This window comes from Ischnura elegans, chromosome 7 (genome assembly GCF_921293095.1).
Source record: "Ischnura elegans chromosome 7, ioIscEleg1.1, whole genome shotgun sequence".
NCBI classification, from domain to species: Eukaryota; Metazoa; Arthropoda; class Insecta; order Odonata; family Coenagrionidae; genus Ischnura; species Ischnura elegans.
In genome coordinates this window covers 91,940,938-91,963,924 of record NC_060252.1, presented here as the reverse complement: position 1 = coordinate 91,963,924, position 22,987 = coordinate 91,940,938, and the positions used below count along the sequence as shown (strand labels likewise).

General features: G+C 36.8%; 1 protein-coding gene across 1 annotated transcript in view; it reads left to right on the top strand.

Annotated features, from left to right (window-relative positions):
* LOC124162299 (prothoracicostatic peptides) overlaps positions 1 to 19,798 on the top strand; it is a 167,130-nt gene extending 147,332 nt beyond the window's left edge. The window contains exons 3-5 of the mRNA XM_046538785.1: positions 15,128 to 15,539; positions 16,891 to 17,007; positions 18,247 to 19,798. Coding sequence (XP_046394741.1) covers positions 15,128 to 15,539; positions 16,891 to 17,007; positions 18,247 to 18,287 — 570 coding nt within the window. The 3' untranslated portion in view covers positions 18,288 to 19,798. The remainder of the gene's footprint in view (positions 1 to 15,127; positions 15,540 to 16,890; positions 17,008 to 18,246) is intronic.
* Positions 19,799 to 22,987: the final 3,189 nt, after the last annotated feature.

The following is a 22,987-nucleotide window of genomic DNA, read 5'->3' as shown; positions in this document are numbered from 1 at the left end:
GTGATTGCTAGGTCTTTCTTTTTTATTTTCAAGTATGAGACGATCGTTAGCCTGTCAGAACCCTGTGCTCCCCCCAGAAAGAATCCTGGATTCACCTTTGAACAAATTCATTCGAGTTTCACTGGGAAATAAGGTGTAACTAGGGAAATTAACTGAAATTTATGCACATTATGTCGTTATCTATCAAATTCATTACTTTTTCATTGCCATTCCTCGCAACGGCAAACATTATATGAAAAATATAGGAAAATAGAGGATCACAATGCACTAATTTCCGCGCCGTGGGCATTACGAAAACATTTAAATGCGACCGAAGTGGCAACAGAAATCAGCCTCCTTGGGAATGGAATTCAGCCTCCTCCATGCAGTACCCGAGGGGAAAGGTATGAAACAAATTATCGAAATTGCTTATTTTATCCACAATTCATGTTATTAGTTATGCATTGGTTAATTGATAACAATTAAGGCACACGAACGAGACAAAAGTTAAGATTTTTTGAAAAACATAGGAACAAATTCAATAATTAAAAATATTTTTAAAGAAAAATGTTTTTATCTCCGCAAAATACGTCATGCGTAAAATTATCACAGAAGATAATACCATTGTTATACGTACTTATTTTGAGACCTTTTCTGTCATATCTTTGTTAGTTTCAATTAATTTGAGTTTAAATTCATCTTCTATTACCTCCTGAATAAATGGCAAGGAAATTCAAAGATTTAATACTTTCAGACGAAGGGACGTGGAAAATTATTATCAAAATTCATCTATAGCTAAATAACTCTGTGCGTTGTGGAAAATTTTCAATTCCCTCGCTCAAAAGCGCGACAAACAGCTATTAATATGGATATTTGATGATATCAATAGCCTTTTGAGTGGGCGGCCACTTTAGTAATTTTCTTTTTAATTAACGAGAGGGCGATCGGACGCAGGACAAATTTTTAAACCCCTAAAAATGCATTTTCCAATTCATAAACGAATACATGTATTAATTGCAATTTTGAATCAAAGCGAATAGCTCATTTTGAGTAAAAGTGAACTGGGTTTCGATTTGTAACCCCAACTCATCTAAAACACGAGTTATATCTTGAAAGTCAAATATTTTTTATTGAAGTCATTTACGGTTAAAGCTAAAGCGATTTTGAAACATTTTACGCATACAAACCATAGGCTGAACTTAAAAATTGATGGTTGTCCTGTTCTCGCAATTCCTTCGTTACCTTATTTTTTTCATTTATGGCTATACAGTTGAATGTAGGTTATTTTTGCAAACCCTTGTTAAGGCTCGTTTTCCTTATCAACTAATGAGATTTTTTTTCCTTTTGGCATACAGTTGTAATAGAACTAAAGCCATTATATATTTTCCGCCATTAAGCTTAATTGATTTTTTTAGATCGATTATTCTTCACCACTAAAATTTCAATAATTTATGTAAGTTATGCGGGAATCTGAAAGTATTCATCATTTGGTAATTTTTGGTGGCAGAATGGAATAAAATGCTGAATTTTCATTCCACCTACGGGTAGTGTACTTTATTGGATAGAAATGTAGTCTCACCTAAATTTCTATCTGATGCTAGTGATGATAATAATCGGCTAAGAAATGATGGTTTCAGGATGTTAAACCATTTCTCGAGTAGTGCCAGAAACCAAATATAATCACAATAAATTTATGTCAGTGCTAGTTAACTGATCAAGAGGGAAATAGGATGAGAAAGTTAAAAAGCGGCTTCTGTGTAAAAATTGTATATGAGTGGCAATGAGCAAATTTTCTCAATTTTCGCTACTACTCTTTTTGAAAATTCAAATTTAAATTTTTATATTCATGAGAATTTATCAGTAAAATTACTTGATTATTTCTAAGCAGTGAATTCCCATCGCACCTTATGGGTCCATTTTATCAAATATGCGAAGAAACCTGCGGTATATACCATTTTTCTTAATGCAGAGCCGCGTGGAAAAGTTAATTTTCTCGTTTTAGAAGAAATTGCCCGTTTGGTAATTCTTTGAATGGTATTTAACCCTTTCAGTCTATTAGAATAGGTGTATTGTCGCAATTTTTATGAATATTTGATGTAGAAGTCTATGGCATCGTAAGTGGATCATCTTTTATTTTTATTCCAAAGATTCGTGACTTTTTTTCAAGCACAGCAAATGCTAGAATAAACGTTTTGACCATTCAGACTGTTTGTTCTCGATTTAATTCCTTAACCTGCTTTGGTGACGTGTTTACTATGGCCTTGGTTGCAAAACAGTGTTTTTCCGATACCCAAATGGCTTGATTGACCTCAATATCCGGTCATTCTATCAGCCACTATGGGATGAGAGTTTGGAAATAAGAGTGGAATGGGATAATACGGGAAGGAAGGTGAAAGGCAACAGGTAAACAGAAACGGTATGACCCTTCGACAAGGTAAACAGGGAATCTAGACCCACTGTGGACGACTTCTATATAGGCATGGTCACTGTGACGCGCACTTTAGAGTTTCTGAGTTCCAAATAAAACTGTTGATGGATGAACAGGCATCAAAATAGGAAAATATTTTTAATTCTTATATTTTCTCCCAAATAGGGTTACAAATGCAGTTATAATGGTGGAAATCAACTTCCAGTAATTCAAAATCTATAGTATAATTTAAAATGAATTTCTCTCATTTTATATTTTGGAAGAAGACTATTCCGTAATTTTACAATGATCTCCTGTCAGTGCCATTATTTTCTCCTCTGCCAGGGTTTTCACCATTTTTTTATCATTAAAATGCCATAATAATCATTAATCTGAAATGAAGCACTTAGCATCTGGTATCCATAATCTACATCCCATGAAATTACGACGCTTAACTGAAGCAAGTCTTACCTTTTGTTTTTATAATTATTTATTCAAACTCATTTCTACCTTATTCTCGGTACTTTATATAGATGCTTAAAAAGTTGATTTTCTCTGAGGCGCACAACGAACAAAATTATTTGGAACAGATATTTTCTCAAGAGAAAAGGCATTATCACTGTCTTTTATTATTTAATTAGATGTCATCTTGGTAATATTCTCAAGTACCGATCACACCAAAAATCAGCCATGAAGAAGGTACTAAAGAATCTGCAGGTCTTAAAATTAAAATTACATCAAAACCTACCATCTTTGCTCAATTTTCTTGCTAGGTAGTCAAATTGGGTGACAAAAAAACATTATTCTTTGCCAAAGCATTGGAATGTATTGAATCCTTCCTCGGGGCTACGTAGAAAAAATCATATTAGGGTACAACTCCTAGATCTCACAGCTTACTAAACAAAAATGATACAATTTTAAAATGGATAATTACCTTAGAATTTGCTATTTAGGTGCATCGTTGTGGCAACTTCATATATAAAAACAAAGATACCGCATTGAGGCCCGATTCAATCTCATAAAAGGCTAATTTCTGTTGTCACTTCGGTCAAATTTTAATCGGTTTTCAAAAATGTCCGCGGCGCGGAGATAGGTGCAATGCGAATCACTTTATCCCAATACTTTGCAGTATAATGTCTGTCATTGCGATAAATAGCATTAAAAAATGATGGGTTTGATCGATTACATCGAAATATGTATAAATTTCGGTTAAAACCCCTAATTATACCTTATTTCCCCGTGAAACTAAGATCAATTTGTCCGTCTGCGACACGATTGGCGACTTAGAGGCCGACTATAGGATACTCTTTTGTAGTATTCGTGTTTGAATGAAAGAACATGGAACTTCAAAAGCCCTAGCGCGATGTTCCTCGGAACCACCAAAAGAGACCTCTACCAGTCAATATGTGTAATTAGTAATGGACTAAATACTTTAATTTTTGTTAAATAAGCTAAGAGATGTAGGTGTTTTACCCTCGTAATATTCTTACTATGTAACCCTTTAGATGGAGTTTATCAAATTCTGTAACGTTGGCATAGAATAATGACTAAGACTAATAATGAGTAAGAAACATTAATTTTTCAATGACTCAAACCGACGATCTACACTAGATATTTTTAATGGATACATAAATCAAGAGGCCGAGAAGTAAGATACTGTATCGCTTTAAACATGTGTGTTATCAATAAATCGTTAAGCTACCTTTTTAAAAACGTAGAAAAATGCAGCGTCTGTGAATTGGAAGAACAATAAAAGGCTCTCCTGACGAACATATAATTAACTATGAGATAACAGAAAAATAACTTTACCGCCTACCTCATGAAAGTATGGGCAAACAAACACGTTCGCCCCTACGACGGCACCGGCGTGTGATAAGTTGCACCCGAGCGCTGGACGCGGGAAAGGGATTCTAAGTGCGTGGGAAGTGGTGGTTGCACGGCTGCGTTCGATCCCAGAACCGCAATCAAACCGGCGATCACCGTGTTCCGTACACTCTCTCTACTCGGGAACTTGCCACTCGTCCACGGCGATTGCGAGCGGAAATCGACCTCTCCAGGAGAGTAAACGGCCGCGCGTGCAACAAGAGCTTCAAAGGGAATGGGAAAGGCGCTAAAATCTGCGTCATTTGGTCGCTCTTTCATTTTTCATCTTCGTGGCGTGGAGTGGACCGCTACGCCGGGAGCCTAGCTGCGATCGCAACGGTTGAATAAGGAGGTTGTAGAGGGCCGGTGTAGAAAATGCGAATGCATTAAAATTCAGAAGGTGCAAGGCAAAGTGAGTGGTGCGACGATTATGCATAGGAAAACTATCAGCAAAAAAAGAGTATATTTTTGTATTTTAAAGCACTTAGTGCGGGTGCTTTCCCTTTAAGCAACCTCAAAAACCTTATGCCTTCAATGCACAGTGATAATGAATTGGGAATGTAGTAGTACTGTACGTTATTGTCATATTCTTGGTGAATGCATGATGCTTTCAATGAACCTCTAGAGTAGTTTATTTCCAAATGTATTATTAAATTCCAAATGAATACAAACATAATAAGTTTCGCTTTAGAGAACTGTAGAGAATTCTGCAATTGCTAAACTGGAAAGGCTTGCATAGATCCAGCCATTAGAGTAATTATTTTGTTTTACCTCTTGTAAATGTATATAATATCTTGGGAAATGTAATGAAAAGTAAGAGCCACATAAAATGATAAGAGAGATGGTTTAAGTGTTATAATTACGCCTTAAACTCGTCTTTCTCATTATCTTGCGAACTACTGAGCATAAAGCTGTGAAAATTTTGAAAAGTTCCCTCAAATCCTGAATTGGATCGTATTTAAAGAGTCAGGATGATGATGATTTATGAGTAAATGATTACTTCGCATTTCCTTCTTTTTCTGGAGACATTTGGTATTTAACGCAGAGGTTTTTATAACGTATGAAGAACATCAATTTTCTCATATATGCCCCCGTACAATGCAAGCAATTGAAAGAAATATATTGAAAATAACATAATTTCATTTACAGTTTTATAATGACATAACTAAGTATTCCCTTTAATGCTGGGAATGAATCGTTGGCAAATAAGATGAATTAACTCAGTGTATAGTCTGAGCAGGTTTTGTTAGAGCTCGTTTTATTTTGCTACACTAAAATTTCTCCTTACAACAAACAACTGATAAGGAGTGAGCTAAGCTGTAGAAGTTTGATAAATACCTCATTCATTCCTCGTGGGGAAGTTTATATAATTTTAAGGGACACTTCTGATTTAGAAAAAAACAAAAGGCTATAAATAAAACAATTAAAGGCTGAAAATATAGAAATACTAAAACGTGCATTTATAATACCATAGTGTGCTTTTGCCACACATTTTTTCAGAATGGCGATCTAAAAAGAGGACAAGATTTTTGCCGTGACAATAATGCTGCGCAAAGTGAGCCCTGAGGACCGTATTTGTGCTGCCACCGAGTTACCATTATTTCTTCCGTATAGCCTTCGCCAGCCCATCATCCCCACTTGGCACCCACTGCATGAAAATTGTAAGGTTTTGGCGAATTTAGGACTCTGCGTGAGAGAGTCGAGATTAAAATGATTCGAAATGACAGGTACATTTGGCGCAGAGTGTTTAATCTCAAGCAGATCGAAATAAATTACACTTTGAAATGGTTTTAAACACCATTTCATCATTGTGAAAATGTTTGTTAGCTTTATTATATGAAATTGTTCAAACTCCGACTAAAGTTTTTTTTTCAAACTTCTGAGTTTTGATGAAGCTCATGTCAATCAAAGTTGCAATTTATGAATAACTTTGGATATAAATAATTCAATTTTGAATCTCGTATTTTTTTTCTATTCTTCAACCTCACTCAGTAGGTAAATTGCCATTTTGCGGTGAAGCCTGCGGAGATCTAGCACAAATTATCGTGTGTCCATACAAAGCTGATGTATTCTTATTTTCAATATGAAATTTCAAATATTGAACTCGCTAATTACTGTGTTAAAATTTGTGCTATGATACAAATTATCGACCAAAGGTCAATAAATAAAATCCGACTGCTAAATTTACATAATAATAGATTGCAACTCACACGAAACAAATCCTGCAGCATATAAGTCGAGCAATATTTTAAAAAAGGGGCCTTCGTTATCAGTCGAGAAGCATTTCGTAGAAAATTTAGGAGTTCAACCTAATCATTCCTCATTTTAGGAAACCAACCTCATCATCTACTTCCATTCCGCTGAAGGAAAACTTGCAAAAGCATGCCTGAAAAATTTACTGGAAATACGTTTAGCAAATGTCACGTTGAAATGTGTAGCATTATATATTTAGCACTCAGGATTCATAATCTAGAAGAAAAATGTCCATTTGGAGCCTATTTCTTCAAGATATTTTGCACTACATATAATGGTAATTTTTTCGGGCCCCCACTACTGTTTTGATGTTCACCCCTAGGCCTCCCATCTGCCCCCCCCCCCTTTATCCCTTTCCTGGATCTGCCACTGGCAATAGGTGTCTACTGCCTAAAAGCCGCCCATTGCTGGAAGCACAGCCAAAAAGCAGAATAATGCTTCTAAAAAAACTTTTTGTAAAGTATTTGATCTTTAATTGAAATCTATAACCAGCTACTAAGATAAAATAAAACCAAAAAAATGTAATATTATACAATATGAAATATGTGGTATCGTTAGTGCACATTTCCAAAAATATAGATATTTGAGTACAGTTCACGCATTCTGACTGTACTAAAACACCCGCCTAGAGAGAGACGGCGCACCTGCGGCACTGCTTTGAGTGGTGTGGGAGAGAGACTAACAGTGGCGTACGCAAAAGCGCAATCAACATGGAGTGGGCAAGGAAGGGGAGCGAGATATGAGTCAGGCAATCGATCCCCAGGAAGAAAATGAGGAAATTTCGAGGAAAGGGGAAAGGGAGAGAGAGAAGGTTGGAAATGAGCTCAGTAAAATGTGCAATCGGCGAGTCGCATGCAATAACGGAATGAAAAGACATTCACTAAAAAATATAGCTGCCACTGCTCCCGAGAAAACCCTTCGGGTTCAGGTTCGGTAGGTGCATTCACCTCTTTCGCGAAGATAACTCGGGTCGACAGCTCACAATACTTAAATATAACACAGTACCAAATCTTTGGAATGATATTTTCAAATAGATATGAACAAATATGAGCAATATTTTTCATAAGATCAACAGATTAAGGCTTCATTTGGTGGAAGCTAGGTATATTTAAATAAATAAAAGATCGTAGCACTTTTCCACATATTTTTTTACTGCGTACAACGCGTTCCGGCTCACAGAGCCATCATCTGGTACAGTACCACATGATGGCTCGGTGAGCCGAAACGCGTTGTACACGTCTCGTATACCAGCATGTATCAATTAAATTTATAATCTTATATGCGCACCACATTTTTCGTTTTTGATACTTGAAATGCTGGATATTAACTTTCCCATAAATCAAGTTTGAAATTTTCAATAATTTAAGGGACTTTGGATGTTATATTAATTTCACAACCAAGGATTAAACATTATAAAAAGGAGAAATACTTCTGGCTACTCAAGATAAGAGTCAGGGAAATCAGAAATTTGGGGATCTAAGTAATTGAAAACTTGAGTAACGGAACAAACACAAATTTCCATCGCCATCAACAGATAAAAATGCAGTCCGCGTATTCATTGACAGAAATCCGACGACGCCAAATCCAGAAGAGACACGAGAATCCAAAAATTTTCTTCGAATAGCTCTAATACATCTTTCCCACATGGGTAAATTTGCCTTCGGGAAAGCAAAACCGCGATTTCACGTCCAAATATCGCACGCACGAACGATATTCCGGTGCACTTTTAGAATGATAGATGGCGCGCGCGTGTTTGGCGCACATAGCTCCCCTGAAAACGTGGAAAAAAAGGAAGAAATGATACTATTTTGGCGATTGATCGACCGTTCAACGTTACGCCTGTTGAATCGGCTACCCTGATCGCGCTTTGCTTACGTACACTACTAAAGCACACAAGCCGTTTCCCCACATAAGCGCGCGGAGGTTCTGTCATTTTTTTCCTCGCGCCAATTTCTCGGTTCTCCCGCTAGAGCTACCGTCGCGCGTGACGTATCGTATGATGCGGCGCATATGTTCACATTCAGCCAATCGTGGGTACAAATAGCTTCTGGCATAGTCATTTGCCTCAATGGTCGTCGTTTCCGACGGATCATTCGGTCATAAACGACTCGGAATGGTTTTACGCTATTCCTTTGAGAGGAAGATGCCCCTTGGATTGCCGTAAGATATCGGTATTTCGCGTGCTCCTTGTGAAAACGTGAGATATTTTCGCAAAGTGCGGAAAGTTTCCCTCATAAGATAACCGATGGATGGAAAGGTGGTTAGAGTCGATCAAAAATTAATTCCGATAAATATGACGGAGAGCTTTCATTACTTAATCGATAAATCAAGCTGATAAATCCAAACTACCAGGTCTGCAAAATACATTCTCATTTTTTGTTATGATCAATTCGGATTGAAAAAGTAAATCTTTGATGGGAACTTCAAAGTACAACAACCTCTTATTTACTTATAATTGAAGTACCAAAATAGTTATATCCTATTTTACCCAACTGAAGTTATGTGTTAATGAGAGGCTGTTGTTGGCTGAGACTTCAGTTAGGTACAATAGGATAGGTACTGCATTTAATACATGTAATTGTGAGGCTGTTGTATTTAAATTCTCATTCACACTTATCTGAAGTAAATGAGAGGGTGATCGTGTTTCAGAAAATTGAACTGAATGGTTTTCAAGAAACAATATGTGATTTTGCAGTCACTTACCTATTAACCTTGACAACACTATTGATTGAATTTTTAACTTTTCATCACATTCTCCCTTTTATTAGTCTAGTTTAATGATGTCTCATCGTTCCTTGACTACTACGAGGGGGAATTGAAAAGTAAGGTCTCCTATTTTTTTTTAATGGAAAAAAAATATTTTCAACTTTGCGTTTATCACTGGAAAGGCTGAGTATTTTGCTATTTCTTCATAGACGCCTTGATGATCAATTACTTTTTGCATCATGTTAACCAGCTTTTTAATACCGGCGTCGTATCACTCTCCCGCCGCGTCTCGCAGCCAACTGTCTATTGCGTCTTGCATTTCCTCGTCTGGCTTGAATCTCAGTCCCCCAAGGAGTATTTTGAAATCGGAAAAAAGGTGTTAGTCGCTTGGGACAACCTTTGGTCTGCAAGGAGTGTGGTCGATGATAACCCTGCCAAATTCATTGAGTATGGCGATCGTTTGATGTGACACATGTGGACGCACTTTTTCTTGTGTTCATCGGTGAGCTGCTTAGGGACCCACCTGACAGACACCACGTTGTAACGGAGGACCTCCGACACAATATTCTGCATGGAGAAGTTGCCACACCCTTCATTAAGACCTTCCTTTATCTCATGAAGTGTTTTTTTCGGTTATTGCGCACCATCTAGTCAATTTGAGCCGCATTTGATTCCGGCAAACTCGGCCTACCCGACCGCTGCTCATAATGGACGTTTACCCGTCCATCAGAAAACTACCGACACCATTTCCGCACGTTTTTGATGCACACACACTTCTCGTCATATACTTCCACTAACTGGCGACGAATTTCTTTTGAAGAAAACTCTTTCGCTTTCAAAAATCGAATTACAGAGCGTAATTCGCACCTGGCAGTCGCGCTAAGCGGGAGCTTCATGACTGCTACACAGCGACTGAGTGGCCTAAGGTGTTCTAAAGTTTAGCGTAGGAGCCAAGAAATGCACTGCTATATTCAAATTTTGCCTATCGGCTCGCGTTCGGAAATGACGTCGTTGGAGATCTTACTTTTCAATACACCCTCGTATAATCTAACCGAAAAACTTATAACGACATTTTCCTCAACACATTTAATTATATCTCATCTTGCTCCTTTCAAAAATTGGTATTCATCTCCATAAATTATATGGAATGAATTTCAATGCTAATGAAATTAAATACCATGTGGATTCATTGAGAAGAAGGTGGTTAGAAAGTTGAGAAATACGTTGATATTTTTAAGCTATAAATTTAGGATTTTTACCTTCCTTGGTAAAAATACAATGCAACTTTACTTTCTGCTAATTCGTCACCTATTGAAAATCTATTCAAAAAGGCCAAAATATAGCGCAAGTCTATTTTCGAGCTTGCGGCGTTCCGGCATCAAGAATGAAAATAAATTCAGAACCTGGGTGAAATTTATTATTTCACGATGAAAAAACGAGTGGAGGCTGAGAGACATATCGATACAATACGTGAAAGAATAAGCTAGAAGTGGTTTCGATGAGTCAAAACAAACCGAAGACTAATTGGGAAAGGTAGCTACAGGTTTTTTGAATAACATGTTCAAATTCCCATGAATGCTGAGAAAATGAATTTTCAATGGCCAATCCCCACAGGAATAAAGTTTTTTCATGCAAATATCATTAAAATATTCTCCGAATGAACGCAATATATCGGTTACTCCCGACACTGTGTGGTAGTCGCATCTCAAATATGGAGCCTGAATAGTATCACGAACGAGCTTTTATCGGCTCCTAAATTCATGGTTTTCAGATTCAGCAGTTTTCTTTGTTACTAAAAAAAAAAGTGCAGCGTGACGCGCACTTCAATTAGATGGCAAACTTGTATAGCGGATAAAATGCGAATCAGAGAATTCAAAACAGTGTACAAAATTATCCCATCACCGCAGATTGAGAACGCGCGCATATTGCTTTAAAAATTATATAAATACTTGGTGCTTATCAAAATTGATTTCAAATATAACTTCAATTCCATATTCAGTAATTTCAATCAATACTATCTGCAGTATTGTGTCAGTGGTATATTAAGGAACGAGGATTATTGTTATTACCCAAAAAAGTCCCTAAGGCTTGATTTCACCCCTTAAATTTCTCATCGTTTTCGAAACATTTTTATTCAAACTAATACGCTCAGCCTATTGCCTATTTTATTGCCCTGATTTAAAGAAGAGTGTATGATAACGTAACTTATGCAATTATATGCTATCAAAATATCCCTTTCAATGTCAAAACTGAAACTAGTGGGACTAATGAGATGCATCAAGACCGATGGTTGAGGCTAATTTTCCACCGAAAGGTATTCAAATATGGCAACTTGTCTAAATAAACTGTCATAGAGTGATTTAAAGAGTTTATAATCTGTATCATCAACCCAGGATTGTTAAAATGTAAAAAATGTGCGATGAAAACCTATTCGTCTTGTCACTACTGCAACTTAGGCCATTACAGTGACCAGACATTAAATCACATAATTATGCGAGGGCTATAAAGGAAACTGTGAGAAATATTTAGGTAATGGTTTTACGGAGATTTTAAAATCATCAATTGAAAATTTGGCATATCTATTCATTATGATGAGTGAGCATGACATGACAAATGAAAGACTGAACCTGCAAAAATAAATATAGCGAAGGAAAAAATTAACGTACTTACTGTCAATGACCTTGTTTTTGAAGACTTTTGAGTAATCTATTAAGTACTTCACGATTATGAGAAAATGCGGCATAGTATAGAAATAAGACGTGGAAAAAATCCTGGTCGCTGACGGAGGATATGAAAATGTTAAACGATGACAAGCTATCAGAGTAGTGAACCTTTTATTTGTTTTGATTCTTACTGCAGGAATTAATTTTGGCTCTAGATGAATCTTCGATTCAATTCTATTTGCCTTAGAGTTTAAATGAAAAAAATTCTACATATCACTAACCAAAAATCGAAAAAAATTGAAGACGACTCACAATTGTAAAGCAGTGAACTTATTAGTCGTTCTCAACTTAGCAGCAGTCATTAATTTCGGTCCTCGATGAGTCTACGGTTTACTTTTATATCCGTTGCTGAGGAGGGAATGATAAATAATTCAACACCGGGGCTAGAATTATCTCGGCGGCTGTTTTTCCCCTTTCTTCCCTCCTCAGTCACGTGCGCGTCAAGCCCGGATTAATTGCATCAGCATCCGCGAATGCCGGAGCGGGCGTGGGCGGGAGATACAAGAACACCCCTTCACGGCATCCGTATTCAAAAGGGAGCCTCCAACCAGCCCACTGGGGTAAGGGGCAGGATTTCGTTCCGCATTTTTTTTTTCCTTCGGTCCCACTCCACTCGCGGACAGTGCTCGGCAATACTCGGGGGGTTTTGATGCTCCAGAGACGCGGTGAACGTGTCTGCTTTATCAGCTTGATCTGAAGTACGACTTTGAACATGAACGGAACGAAAAGAGTCGACGAGAGACAAACAGTTTCGGGAAGTGAAAGCCATTTATACCGTAGCGAAGCGGGTTTGATTCGGTGATGCTGTTACTTGTAGTCTTTCTTGCCTTTGATAGTGTTGGCATACAATTTGTAAAAATGGGTTTCCATGGTAACCTCCCGATCAGCGAAAGGAGGCCCTTAATCTAATTTCAATCTTCATAGAGTATTTCAAGGAAAACAAAAGTTAAGCCAAATACTCGAAATGGTAATTATTTCGCAATTTCTAATTCTAGATGGCTGTAAGAAGGTACCTCGATTTATATATGTTTAAACGGCTGTACGATTATGTGAAATAGGAAAAAACGCTTCTAAATTTTAAATCTGGCAGTATACGTATATAACCTAACTGGAGTGAGGGTGAAGTGGTAGCATTATTGGAAAGAATGTTTGGATGGAATTTTGGGGATCCTTGTTGGTGCTCAGCCGAGCGTGAATGTTTTTTACAATGCAAATCGTGGACTTAGGTATTTGTGACTTTATGGACCCAAAAATAAGGCCCCTTTTGCTATATTTTGCTATAAAATTGATCTCCTCCAAACAACCCCTTTGCTCCCAAAAAGAATGAATATAATATGCTTCTTTATGGGCAATTTAGCGCTGAAATAAGCTTAAAATTATCCAGCAAGATTACCTCCCGGCTCTTGAAATTGAAGATATTGTATCACCCTTTAGCAGCACATTAAATATGATATTTAACGGAAATACAGAAGATACTAAGGTTTTACCGAAAGGCTATTCATTTATTTTTTAAATCTGTTATTATTTATGCACGTTAATCAGGGAGATATCAAAAACCGGAGCCCTCCTCCAAAATCTAATACACAGCATTCGATAAAAATTAGGTAAGGAGCCAATTAAGCTGAGGACCAATTAAAGATAATATAATACAAATTAATATGGATTTCAACGAAAAAAATCAAAACATAACTGTTCTATTTATTAAAATAAGGTCTCAATAAAGCTGTGGAAAGAATAAAACACAACCAAGGAGATTGTTACTAACCGCATACTGTGTACTTTCGACGCGGAAAAAATACTTTTTTCACTCTTAACAATCAGAACCCTTACAAGCTAGCAGTTGAATAAGCTCTAAAACTTCCTTTTGATGCTACGTAAACTACATACACGTACTTCTTTTTCACGAGACCTAATATAAAATTTTGCAATGTCGTTTTACGCAACCTACCAGTTAGGTTTAAATATAACGTTTACTGCTTTCGCCAGCTTGACCCCTACTCATATCATCTCATTTTATAATTTATATATTATTTCATTGTCTTAAACTTAATTGCTTAAGTTTAATAGCTCTCTCCCATTAGGCAAAAGGCGAATACTTCCTCAATATCTGTCAATCTTATTCATACTCTCCTCATTCCTATCTATGCTATGGTTTCATAAATCTCTTTTCCTTATGTAAACACTTCTAAAATACCTTCTGTCATCTATAAATATCCTCAAGCAGTTCTTTCTTCTCCACCATTGATTGAACTTATTCTTCCGTCTTCCACTACCTCCATTTCGCCTTCTTCGTTCTCTTGCACACCTACATCTCAAACGCCTCTAACGTACTTTTATCCCCAATCTACAGCTACCACGTTTCCAGTCTATAAAATATTAAACTCCGAATCAGATCACTTCTCCAGTCTTTTTCTTAAGTTTTAAACCTCGATCCTCACAGCAACTTTAGTGACTCCTGCCAAAGACTTTTCTGCCGAAGATATTCTCTTCCAGATACACTTAATGCTGTCTGTCCGTTTCCCTGTGACCTTCCCAAAAGGTTAACTTGTTCGTCCTTCTCAACATTGTGACCTTTTACTTTAATTTATTAATTTTTAAGTCTTTACGAAACCGGATGAGTGCAGTCTTCTTATCTGAATTCCTAATTCCTCGCCCTATTTGCCCTACACAATCACATGCAAAATTGTCGTCAACTACCTAATCAGATCATTTACCAACCTCCGTTTGAGTGCTACGACGAAAAAATATGTTTCTCACCTAGCCATTTTTTCATTGGTTTAGTAAGAAAAAAATGCAAAAGTTTTCAACCAAGTTCCATGAATTGTTGAGGTCAAATTCTTTTTAGGTTAATTAGACAGGAAATTGAAAATCTACAGATTTTTATATCTCTCAAGAAGTATTTAATTAATAACATTTTCATATTTCCTGTTGTAAACATTTCGATTTTGAGATGCATGCACCAGGAAATTTTTTCCGTTTGATATACACCATTGCTCCCATTGTTATTAATACGTAACAGATGAAAAACACCGATGGCGTCAATATAGTAATAACGCGTGACTTTTTATATTCATTTACGTAATTCATACTGTTCAATAATCACCTATAATATAATGAAATTTGTTACTCCACTGCGCTAGTAATTATAACATCCTGCTTGTCAACGTGCTAATTCTTTTCCTCTATTGTTGCACAGGGAGGCTGGGGTAAGCGGGACTGGAACAACTTCCGTGGGGCGTGGGGCAAGCGGGGCAGCGGCTGGAACAACTTCCGCGGCTCGTGGGGCAAGAGGGGCAGCGGCGAGTGGGGAGGCGGAGGCCCAGAGTACAGCGCGTACGACGAGGGCGAGGAGTGGGGCGACGATGGAGCACGCGGAGCCGAGGAGGACGAGGGACCGTACGGGAGGCGGGAGCTGGAGGCGGCGGCAGCGGCGGCAGCAGAGTACGGCAACGGGGGCTACCTGCCCCCGCCGCCCCCAGAGTACTACGAGGACAAGCGCAGCTGGGCAAATCTGAAGGGAGCGTGGGGCAAGCGGGCGGCCGAGGAAGAGGACCCTGACGACCTGTACGAGGACACCTATGGCAAGAGGGCGTGGAAGAACCTCAAAGGTGCGGTCTGCCAATTATAGTATTAGATATTTACGATAGATTACATTATATTATATTAAATAGGCACGGAATAATGCTAATCATAATCCCACCGTTGATTAGGAATGATAATATTACCATTTAATTGAAACTTGAAGGTTGAACATGGTGGAAGGGTCCATATTAGCTATGAAAACAGTTCGTGACTTCCACAATTTATTTTTAAAATCACTACCTCTTTCGGATGTCTCACCATCATCAAGTACATAAATATCAATACAATATGGTGGGGACAGGTTTATATAAGCTAGGGTGGTTTTTAGAGGGCGGGGGATCCGGAGCTGGCATTGGTTAAGCAGGGAAGGGAATTGGGTGGGGGGAAATAAGTTTTATCGTTCGGGTTGTTTTTAAATGAATTGTGGAAGTCACGGAATATTTTCATTGCTAATATGGACCCTTCCACCATTTTCAAGCTTCAAGTTTCGATTTAATGGTAATATTAGTATGCCTAATTAAGGGTGAGCCTATGGCCACGATCATCCCGTGTCGCCTAAGTTGAGAAATTATGCAGAACCAATTATGGTAACCTGCTGATCACAAAAGAAAAATGTTAAGCCGTCCTCCTCGAAAAACACCATACGAGACTGGAGTAATCTACAGGCCCTCCCAAAAAAGTTTCGTATTTTTAAAAACTGGTTAAAGAAGTAGCTCTCGAAGGTATCTTTTAACGTTTTCAATTGTTTATTGCATGTTCATGTTACCATCAAACCAATGGTCTACTTGTGACAATTTAATTACAATACTTTGGTTGCTGATTGCCTCTGTAATATCTCAACGGTTCCACGAAAAACGTCCAAGCCCGGCTTTCATAAAGAAACATTTTCCATTCGTAGCATACGATGAATCGTTTCCTTACTTCTATGAGTTCATTTTCAGCTATGAGTAGATTCTTCTTCTTGTAGATTGCCCTCTTGGCCTGTGCTATAGGTACTCCTTACGTTTCCTATTTTGCTTCGCCCCACGTTCTAATACGTTAGTCGGCTTCCTAGCCAGCCAAACCCTTTCATCACCTAAAGATTTTGTTTTCCGAAAGTATTGTTAGCCCAGTCTTCTCTTTTTTGCCGCAAACAAAATATTTCTGTTTAATTCTTGTTGATTTGAATTCAGATCATCTCTATATTGTTTCAAAAGAGTGGAAAATTGAAAATCATTCTGTTATACCCGGTCAGAAAATTTACAACATCTATCTTAGTTGAATTATTTATAAAGGACTTATTGATTGAAGGAGCCGATTGACGATATTAGTATGCTTTAAACTTTACTCACAATCATCAAAAAATTAATTCAATTCATCCATTTTCTACGATTACAGGGTCATGGGGCAAGAGAGATCCCGGCTGGCACAACCTGAAGGGCCTCTGGGGTAAGAGGTCATCGCCATCCAAGTGGAACAAGCTGACCTCTGTGTGGGGGAAGCGGTCAATCGGAGGTAAGTCTATTCCTTGATTTATTATGGTGAAGCATCTTTTACTCCTCCACATCGATTTTTTTTACTGGTGTAAAATTTCATTTATATGGAGTATGTGTCCTCGTCACTACCAGTTTGAAAATTAATTTGTTAATAAAAGTGAGAATTATATCGGCTAACTAGGATGACCATGCATTTCACGTCGTGGTTTTAATTACCGATGATATGCCACCTTGCATAGTAAGATGGAAATAATAGATTTTGCTCTTTGCAAAAATCTGTTTGTTTCGATGGATGACTTAACTAGCATTTCAAGAGTAAATTCTCTCAAAAAAATACTGTAAACCAATAAATGATAAAACTATCGTATATAGTGTGAAATATAAGAAATTTATCAAATGATTTTCCAACAAAAACAAATTATATTTAGCAAAATGGTGATAAATATAAGCTATCACTACTAAAGAAAAAAGTTGAAAATCAAAGAAAAAATAAATTATTCTTGTACAAAAATACTCTGAATAAAACGGAATATTTAATTCTTAATTGCAACTTAATATTTAAAATTAAGGCTAATACATTCATGTGCATTGCTTAACTGGTTACAATTATGGAATTACGTTTGTAATCACTTTTATAAACACTAGTACGCACACTAAAATAAGTAGAATTGATTTTAGAAATGCTACAAGAGGATTCATTTTTCAGTTACATTTGGATCTCATTCACACTTAGCATTCAGAGAGCATTTTTTGTGTTAATTTTAGACATTGTAGTGCTACCCTTATAGGGGCAAAGTGTTTTCGTTACTGGAGATTGTTCGGTTCCGATTTTCACCGAATTGATGAGTGCCATAATATTTTTAATTACTTTGAAAGAGGTATCACCAAATTAGCTATTTGGGTAAATTTCGGTGTAAATGGCATCAACGTACGGTAATGAGGGTTTCATGAGCAAAAATTGATAAGAGTGGCTAAGGTAGAATCCGTGGTAGTTTTTCTGCAACTGTGTAATGGTGACTCCAAACAATAATATTTCGAATTATCACCAAATTATCCATTTGATACTATTGATTAGAGTTTCATTGCCTTCGTATGAATAATCCATGGTAGTGCTACATATATAAAATTGGTGCGCCATAAGTACCGCTTGACAATTAATTACACGAAAAATGGTTGTATGTGGATAAATATAAGGTAAAGCTCACACATTTTACCACTGGAAGAAATTAATGTTTTATTTCTTCTTTTTCTTGAGCAGGAGAGACAGGAACCAAGTCAATGGATGGCTCCTCAGTGTGAAGAGTTGCTCGAGGGCCCTCGGGAACGGGACCGGACATCGCTCCGCCCAAACAGGACCCTGAGACCCTTAATCCACCCCTCCCCCATTCTCACATTCCAATCTAATGATCATCCCCCACTCCCCGAAAATCCTTCTGTTCTCTTCCCGGTCTTCACAATTTATCATTAGCTTCCAAACTAAGACAAAGACGTACACACTCCCAAAATATCGCTTCGGTGCGACAATAAAATCGTTCTTCCTCTCCTCTACCTTAGATTGCTTTTGAAGGAAAAATACATCTTTGCTGACGTCTCTCATTGTAATATAACCTCCATTAGTCGTGAACCAAATCAGCATATTTGAGTGATGTATGCAATTTCAAAACATCCTACTCATGAATGGAGCGTGAACATTTTGTGATGGCATAGCAACCGGGGAAAGCGAGTAAAAAACCTAAGCATTGAAAGCATCACAAATGCAGAAAAAGGATGATGGATTTAATACAAATTCATAAAATGCTCTGAAGAGAATTTCACTCTCACTCAACAAGGTCAACTAGAAGCTCCCAAATAGTTTATTCATCTCGGGCAGGAGTCTCGTGACAGTTATATACATTAAATAAAAACTATTTATACTTGTTTAAAACCACCACTTAATTCAATCGATTGCCTCAGCAAAGGTACACAAAGCAACAAGTATGCCACGGGTTGGCAGCTCATGTATTAATTTTTTTCACAAGCCGTTGCAGGGCATCGGTTTGTTACAGCATCAATGCGCCTATATATTTATTGAAAAATTATTCTTCATATTAAAATTACATTCGACAGCTAGATGGTTTTGACTTATCTTTGAGAGCAGGCAAAAAATAATAAGACGTTAATCATAGCAATGGAGGAATTAAAGAGTGGATCACGTAAGCGCACCGAGAAAGCAGTCAACATACGTAATTCATTTCAATACCATTTCATCACTTCAACAATGCCCTTTCTTGCCCAAATTCGAACACCAAAATTCTTCACTGTATCTGCCTTTTTGACCATTCTACCACCCTACCCCTTCGTAAATACCCCTTAAGATGTAATAATAAAAATATAGATTTATTTTGAGGAAGCTAAACTCTTGGTTTTCGAAACATTCGCCTGTTTGTAAATGTACCAATTTTGATGGGTGAAGTTCCAAGCGTGGATGAATGTGCCATTTTCTCGGAAGTGTCCTCTTTTGCATGGAACCGAAGTCATCTAGACACGGAGATGCGATTTTCAACTCTCGCATTGCACCAGTGACTGGATCAACACGAATTTGGAGTTCTAACGGAAGATATGAGGTGACATCTGGACTTAAAACATCGGAAATGAATGGCCATGGGGACAAAAATGTGAAATTGGCACGGACGAAAATAAGAATAAAAATGTTGTGTATATTTATTTTTTAAGAATACTGTATTTGAAGAGGATTATATTCCAAGTGTAAAACTTATTCCGCATATCTGTAGAGTATGAAAACCAGAGTGATTAAATATTGGTTACTGTCAGCCTTGAGTGTTTTAATTTTCCAACGCCTAACTGCCAAATCCATTCTAAAACCACAACATATTTCTACATATTAGTAGACAAGGATTTTCCTTGAGTCCTTTCCCTTTTTTAAGCATAACTGAGTGTATTCTGTGCATAGATTGAAACCATACATATTTTCATATAAATTAAATGAATCCTAAGGCTCGAAATGATACTAAACAATAAATTAATGAATAAAATAAAAATAATCAAATCATAAATATTTGTAAAATATTTTTAGATTTTTTTTATTCATAGTCCTAATGAAGGTTTTAAAATAAGCCTAAACGTTGACAAACATTTTTTTGCATTATGTAACCATGTAATCCCTCCATAAATTATTTAATCGTTAATTAAAAGAAATCAAGGCAAGAGAAAAAAGAAAATATAAAATAAAAAAGAAATATAAATTAGCTGCGCAGTAAATCGATAACCCTCTGATTATGGTGGGAAATGAGCTATATTTGGGTTATTTCTTCAGCTTAAAAGACATCATATGCTGTATATTGCAATAGATAGATGAAATTCTTATCATTTAACCTCTATAGTAACCACAGTAGCATATTTTTTCATCAAAAAATATAATTATAATTTATAAAAGACCCTGCAGCTTTCCCAAATTAGAGAAGTTATCAAATAGAATTAAAAATATGAACTGGACAGCATAAAATCACACATTACAGGGTAAAATATTCGCTCACTTCCCTTAGAATCCACCTTATTCAGGAGCTACTATCCCAAGCTATGTTTCCCTTTGTCATTAGCCACACGTTCCTTTTTCATTTCCATTCCTAAATTGAGACACATTCTGAATCTGAAATCCTACACAGAATATCAGAATTGGAGGAAAACAGGAAAGGAATTGGATGGCTTTCCATTTTGAATCAGATTAAAGACTAATGATTGGCGTTATTTGATTGTTTCGTCGTTGATAGCAGTCAGAAAAAGGAGTGGGTGAAGAAAGTCATTTTTCGGGAATTATGATCCTAGAAATGATGATAAACCAAAATTTAATGGAGGTAGATAGAATGTCGGGCATGATTATAAGCCATCAAAAGGTATAAAATTTGTATTTTAATTTATTTAATTCAATTTTCACATGAAAATGTGGCAAAAATTCAGAGTGTAAATTATAAAAAAAAACTTGAATGAGAAGGAATACAATTACAATATAAAATCTAACAAAGGAAAAATTAGTAAAGAAAGGAATACATTCAATTAGCTCAGATGGGACATGGCTTGTTCGGTAAAATTCCTGCATGACAAGTTAAAAGGATCGATGGGACGAGAGATTGAGTTTAGAGGGAAGGAGATGCGATATCAAGGTGAGTGCTTGATTAGGAAGATTCAGAGGTTAAATATTAATTAACGAATAAAATTATTCATTTTTTTGGCAACCAATAAAATCTGCATACATTTTCCCCAAATAATCATGTGTTGACCATTTCACATACAGGCTGCCTACAGGCTGCAGAATTTCAGTCATGCATATTCTTGTGCTGTATGACGCTGGACGCTAAACTACATGTAATTGTTGACCTCATTATTGTTTCGCGGGACGTCTAGAAATCCTTGTCAAACTCTTGGTAGCGAGTTCGCATCTTCTGAATTAATTGCCTGGTGATATTGCTAGCGCTGAGAGTTTCGTAGCTCAAAAAACTTACTACTTCAACATAACTTCCTTGCCATAAAAGTGGGATTCTTTCACTTGCAAAACTGCTGCTCAAACAAATAGATGCGCGGCCAAATCCCAGAAGCCTGAAATATCATTATAGCAACGCCTCAGAAACCTGAGTTCATATAATTATATCATTATTTTTCTTGTTCAGGCTTTCACGGTGTTGTGAAGATTCACCGTAGAGGCTGAATTCCTTCTTTTAGACCTTATTGAGATGATTGTGGTTCCAAGAAAGTTCACAGTTACATTTTAGAATGCTTGCCAAGATATCCAATAAATTGTAGTTATTATGACTGTTCTCCTGCAAACAGAAGAGCTCAAAATTTTGAATCGAAAAGAATGTTATCTCAAAACCTGAATATAAACTCATAGGTCTGTAATTTGTGCTACCCCAGCTTTAAATTGATTACCGACGATGAAATGATCCTATTTCTTTGTTTTAACCTCTTCAAAAAAAAACACTCCGTTTACGATCGTGTTAAATAAAATGGGGCGAATAATATTCCAATCACAACTTCCCTTAATTGTGGTAAAACTCATGCAAAATCTGGTATTAAATTTTCAAAAATTACGATTAGATGAAAAAAAAACTACATTTAGATCCTGATTTGGCATGAAAATTCGGCTTTGCAAACTATGAAAAACTGCGACGATAAAAACAGCAGACTTTGCATGCCAGTGCAATGAGCAGCTAAGGACCGAATGAAACCGAATCACACATATAAATAACCTGCATTTATAAATAAGCGATAACTGTCCAAGCTTTTAAGGCTTGGCTTCTGCATGGTGGCTTTTGAATACATTAGCAGTTTTTCCATAAATAAATTATCATCACACTGTGAATTTTGCATTAATATAGCGATATGCGTTCGAAGTCAAACTCTGAAATTCTTGTCTGCGACATGCATTTCCAAAAACAATTCTTATCAGTCTTAATAGTACGCAGCCATCAATGCCATGTAAACTATCTGCACACGTAATCATTAGAGCAGTCACAATGGATAATTGATGGGATTGGCTTCAAATCACCTTACATCAGCAATACACGATGTTTACGCGTTGATGTTTGGCTAACTTGTAATCAATCGGAGGAAAATTTGAGCGGAACTACCAAATGGAAATTGTTATCCTAAAGTTATCATCTAAATTACGAAGCAGGAAATATGTATTCATCCCTCTAAAATTATGGATGATTCGCTATTTTGTTGACAACATATAAATAATTTATACTAATCTGACGCTTTTCGTAGTGGCAACGAAGATAATTGTATATAAGAGTAATAATCTGGATTTCAAGGCAACAACCGACATAAAAACTTGAGGCACAAAAATATTTGTAGAATTTTCAAAAAATAACCTCAAGAATAGACAATAAATGAAGCAATTAGAAGAATCACCATAAGTCTTTCAAGAAGTAGCTCCCCAAGGTCTCTGAGTAAGAATAATCAAAGAACTAGAAGTTCCTCTCTCCTTAATTATTAAAGGCTTT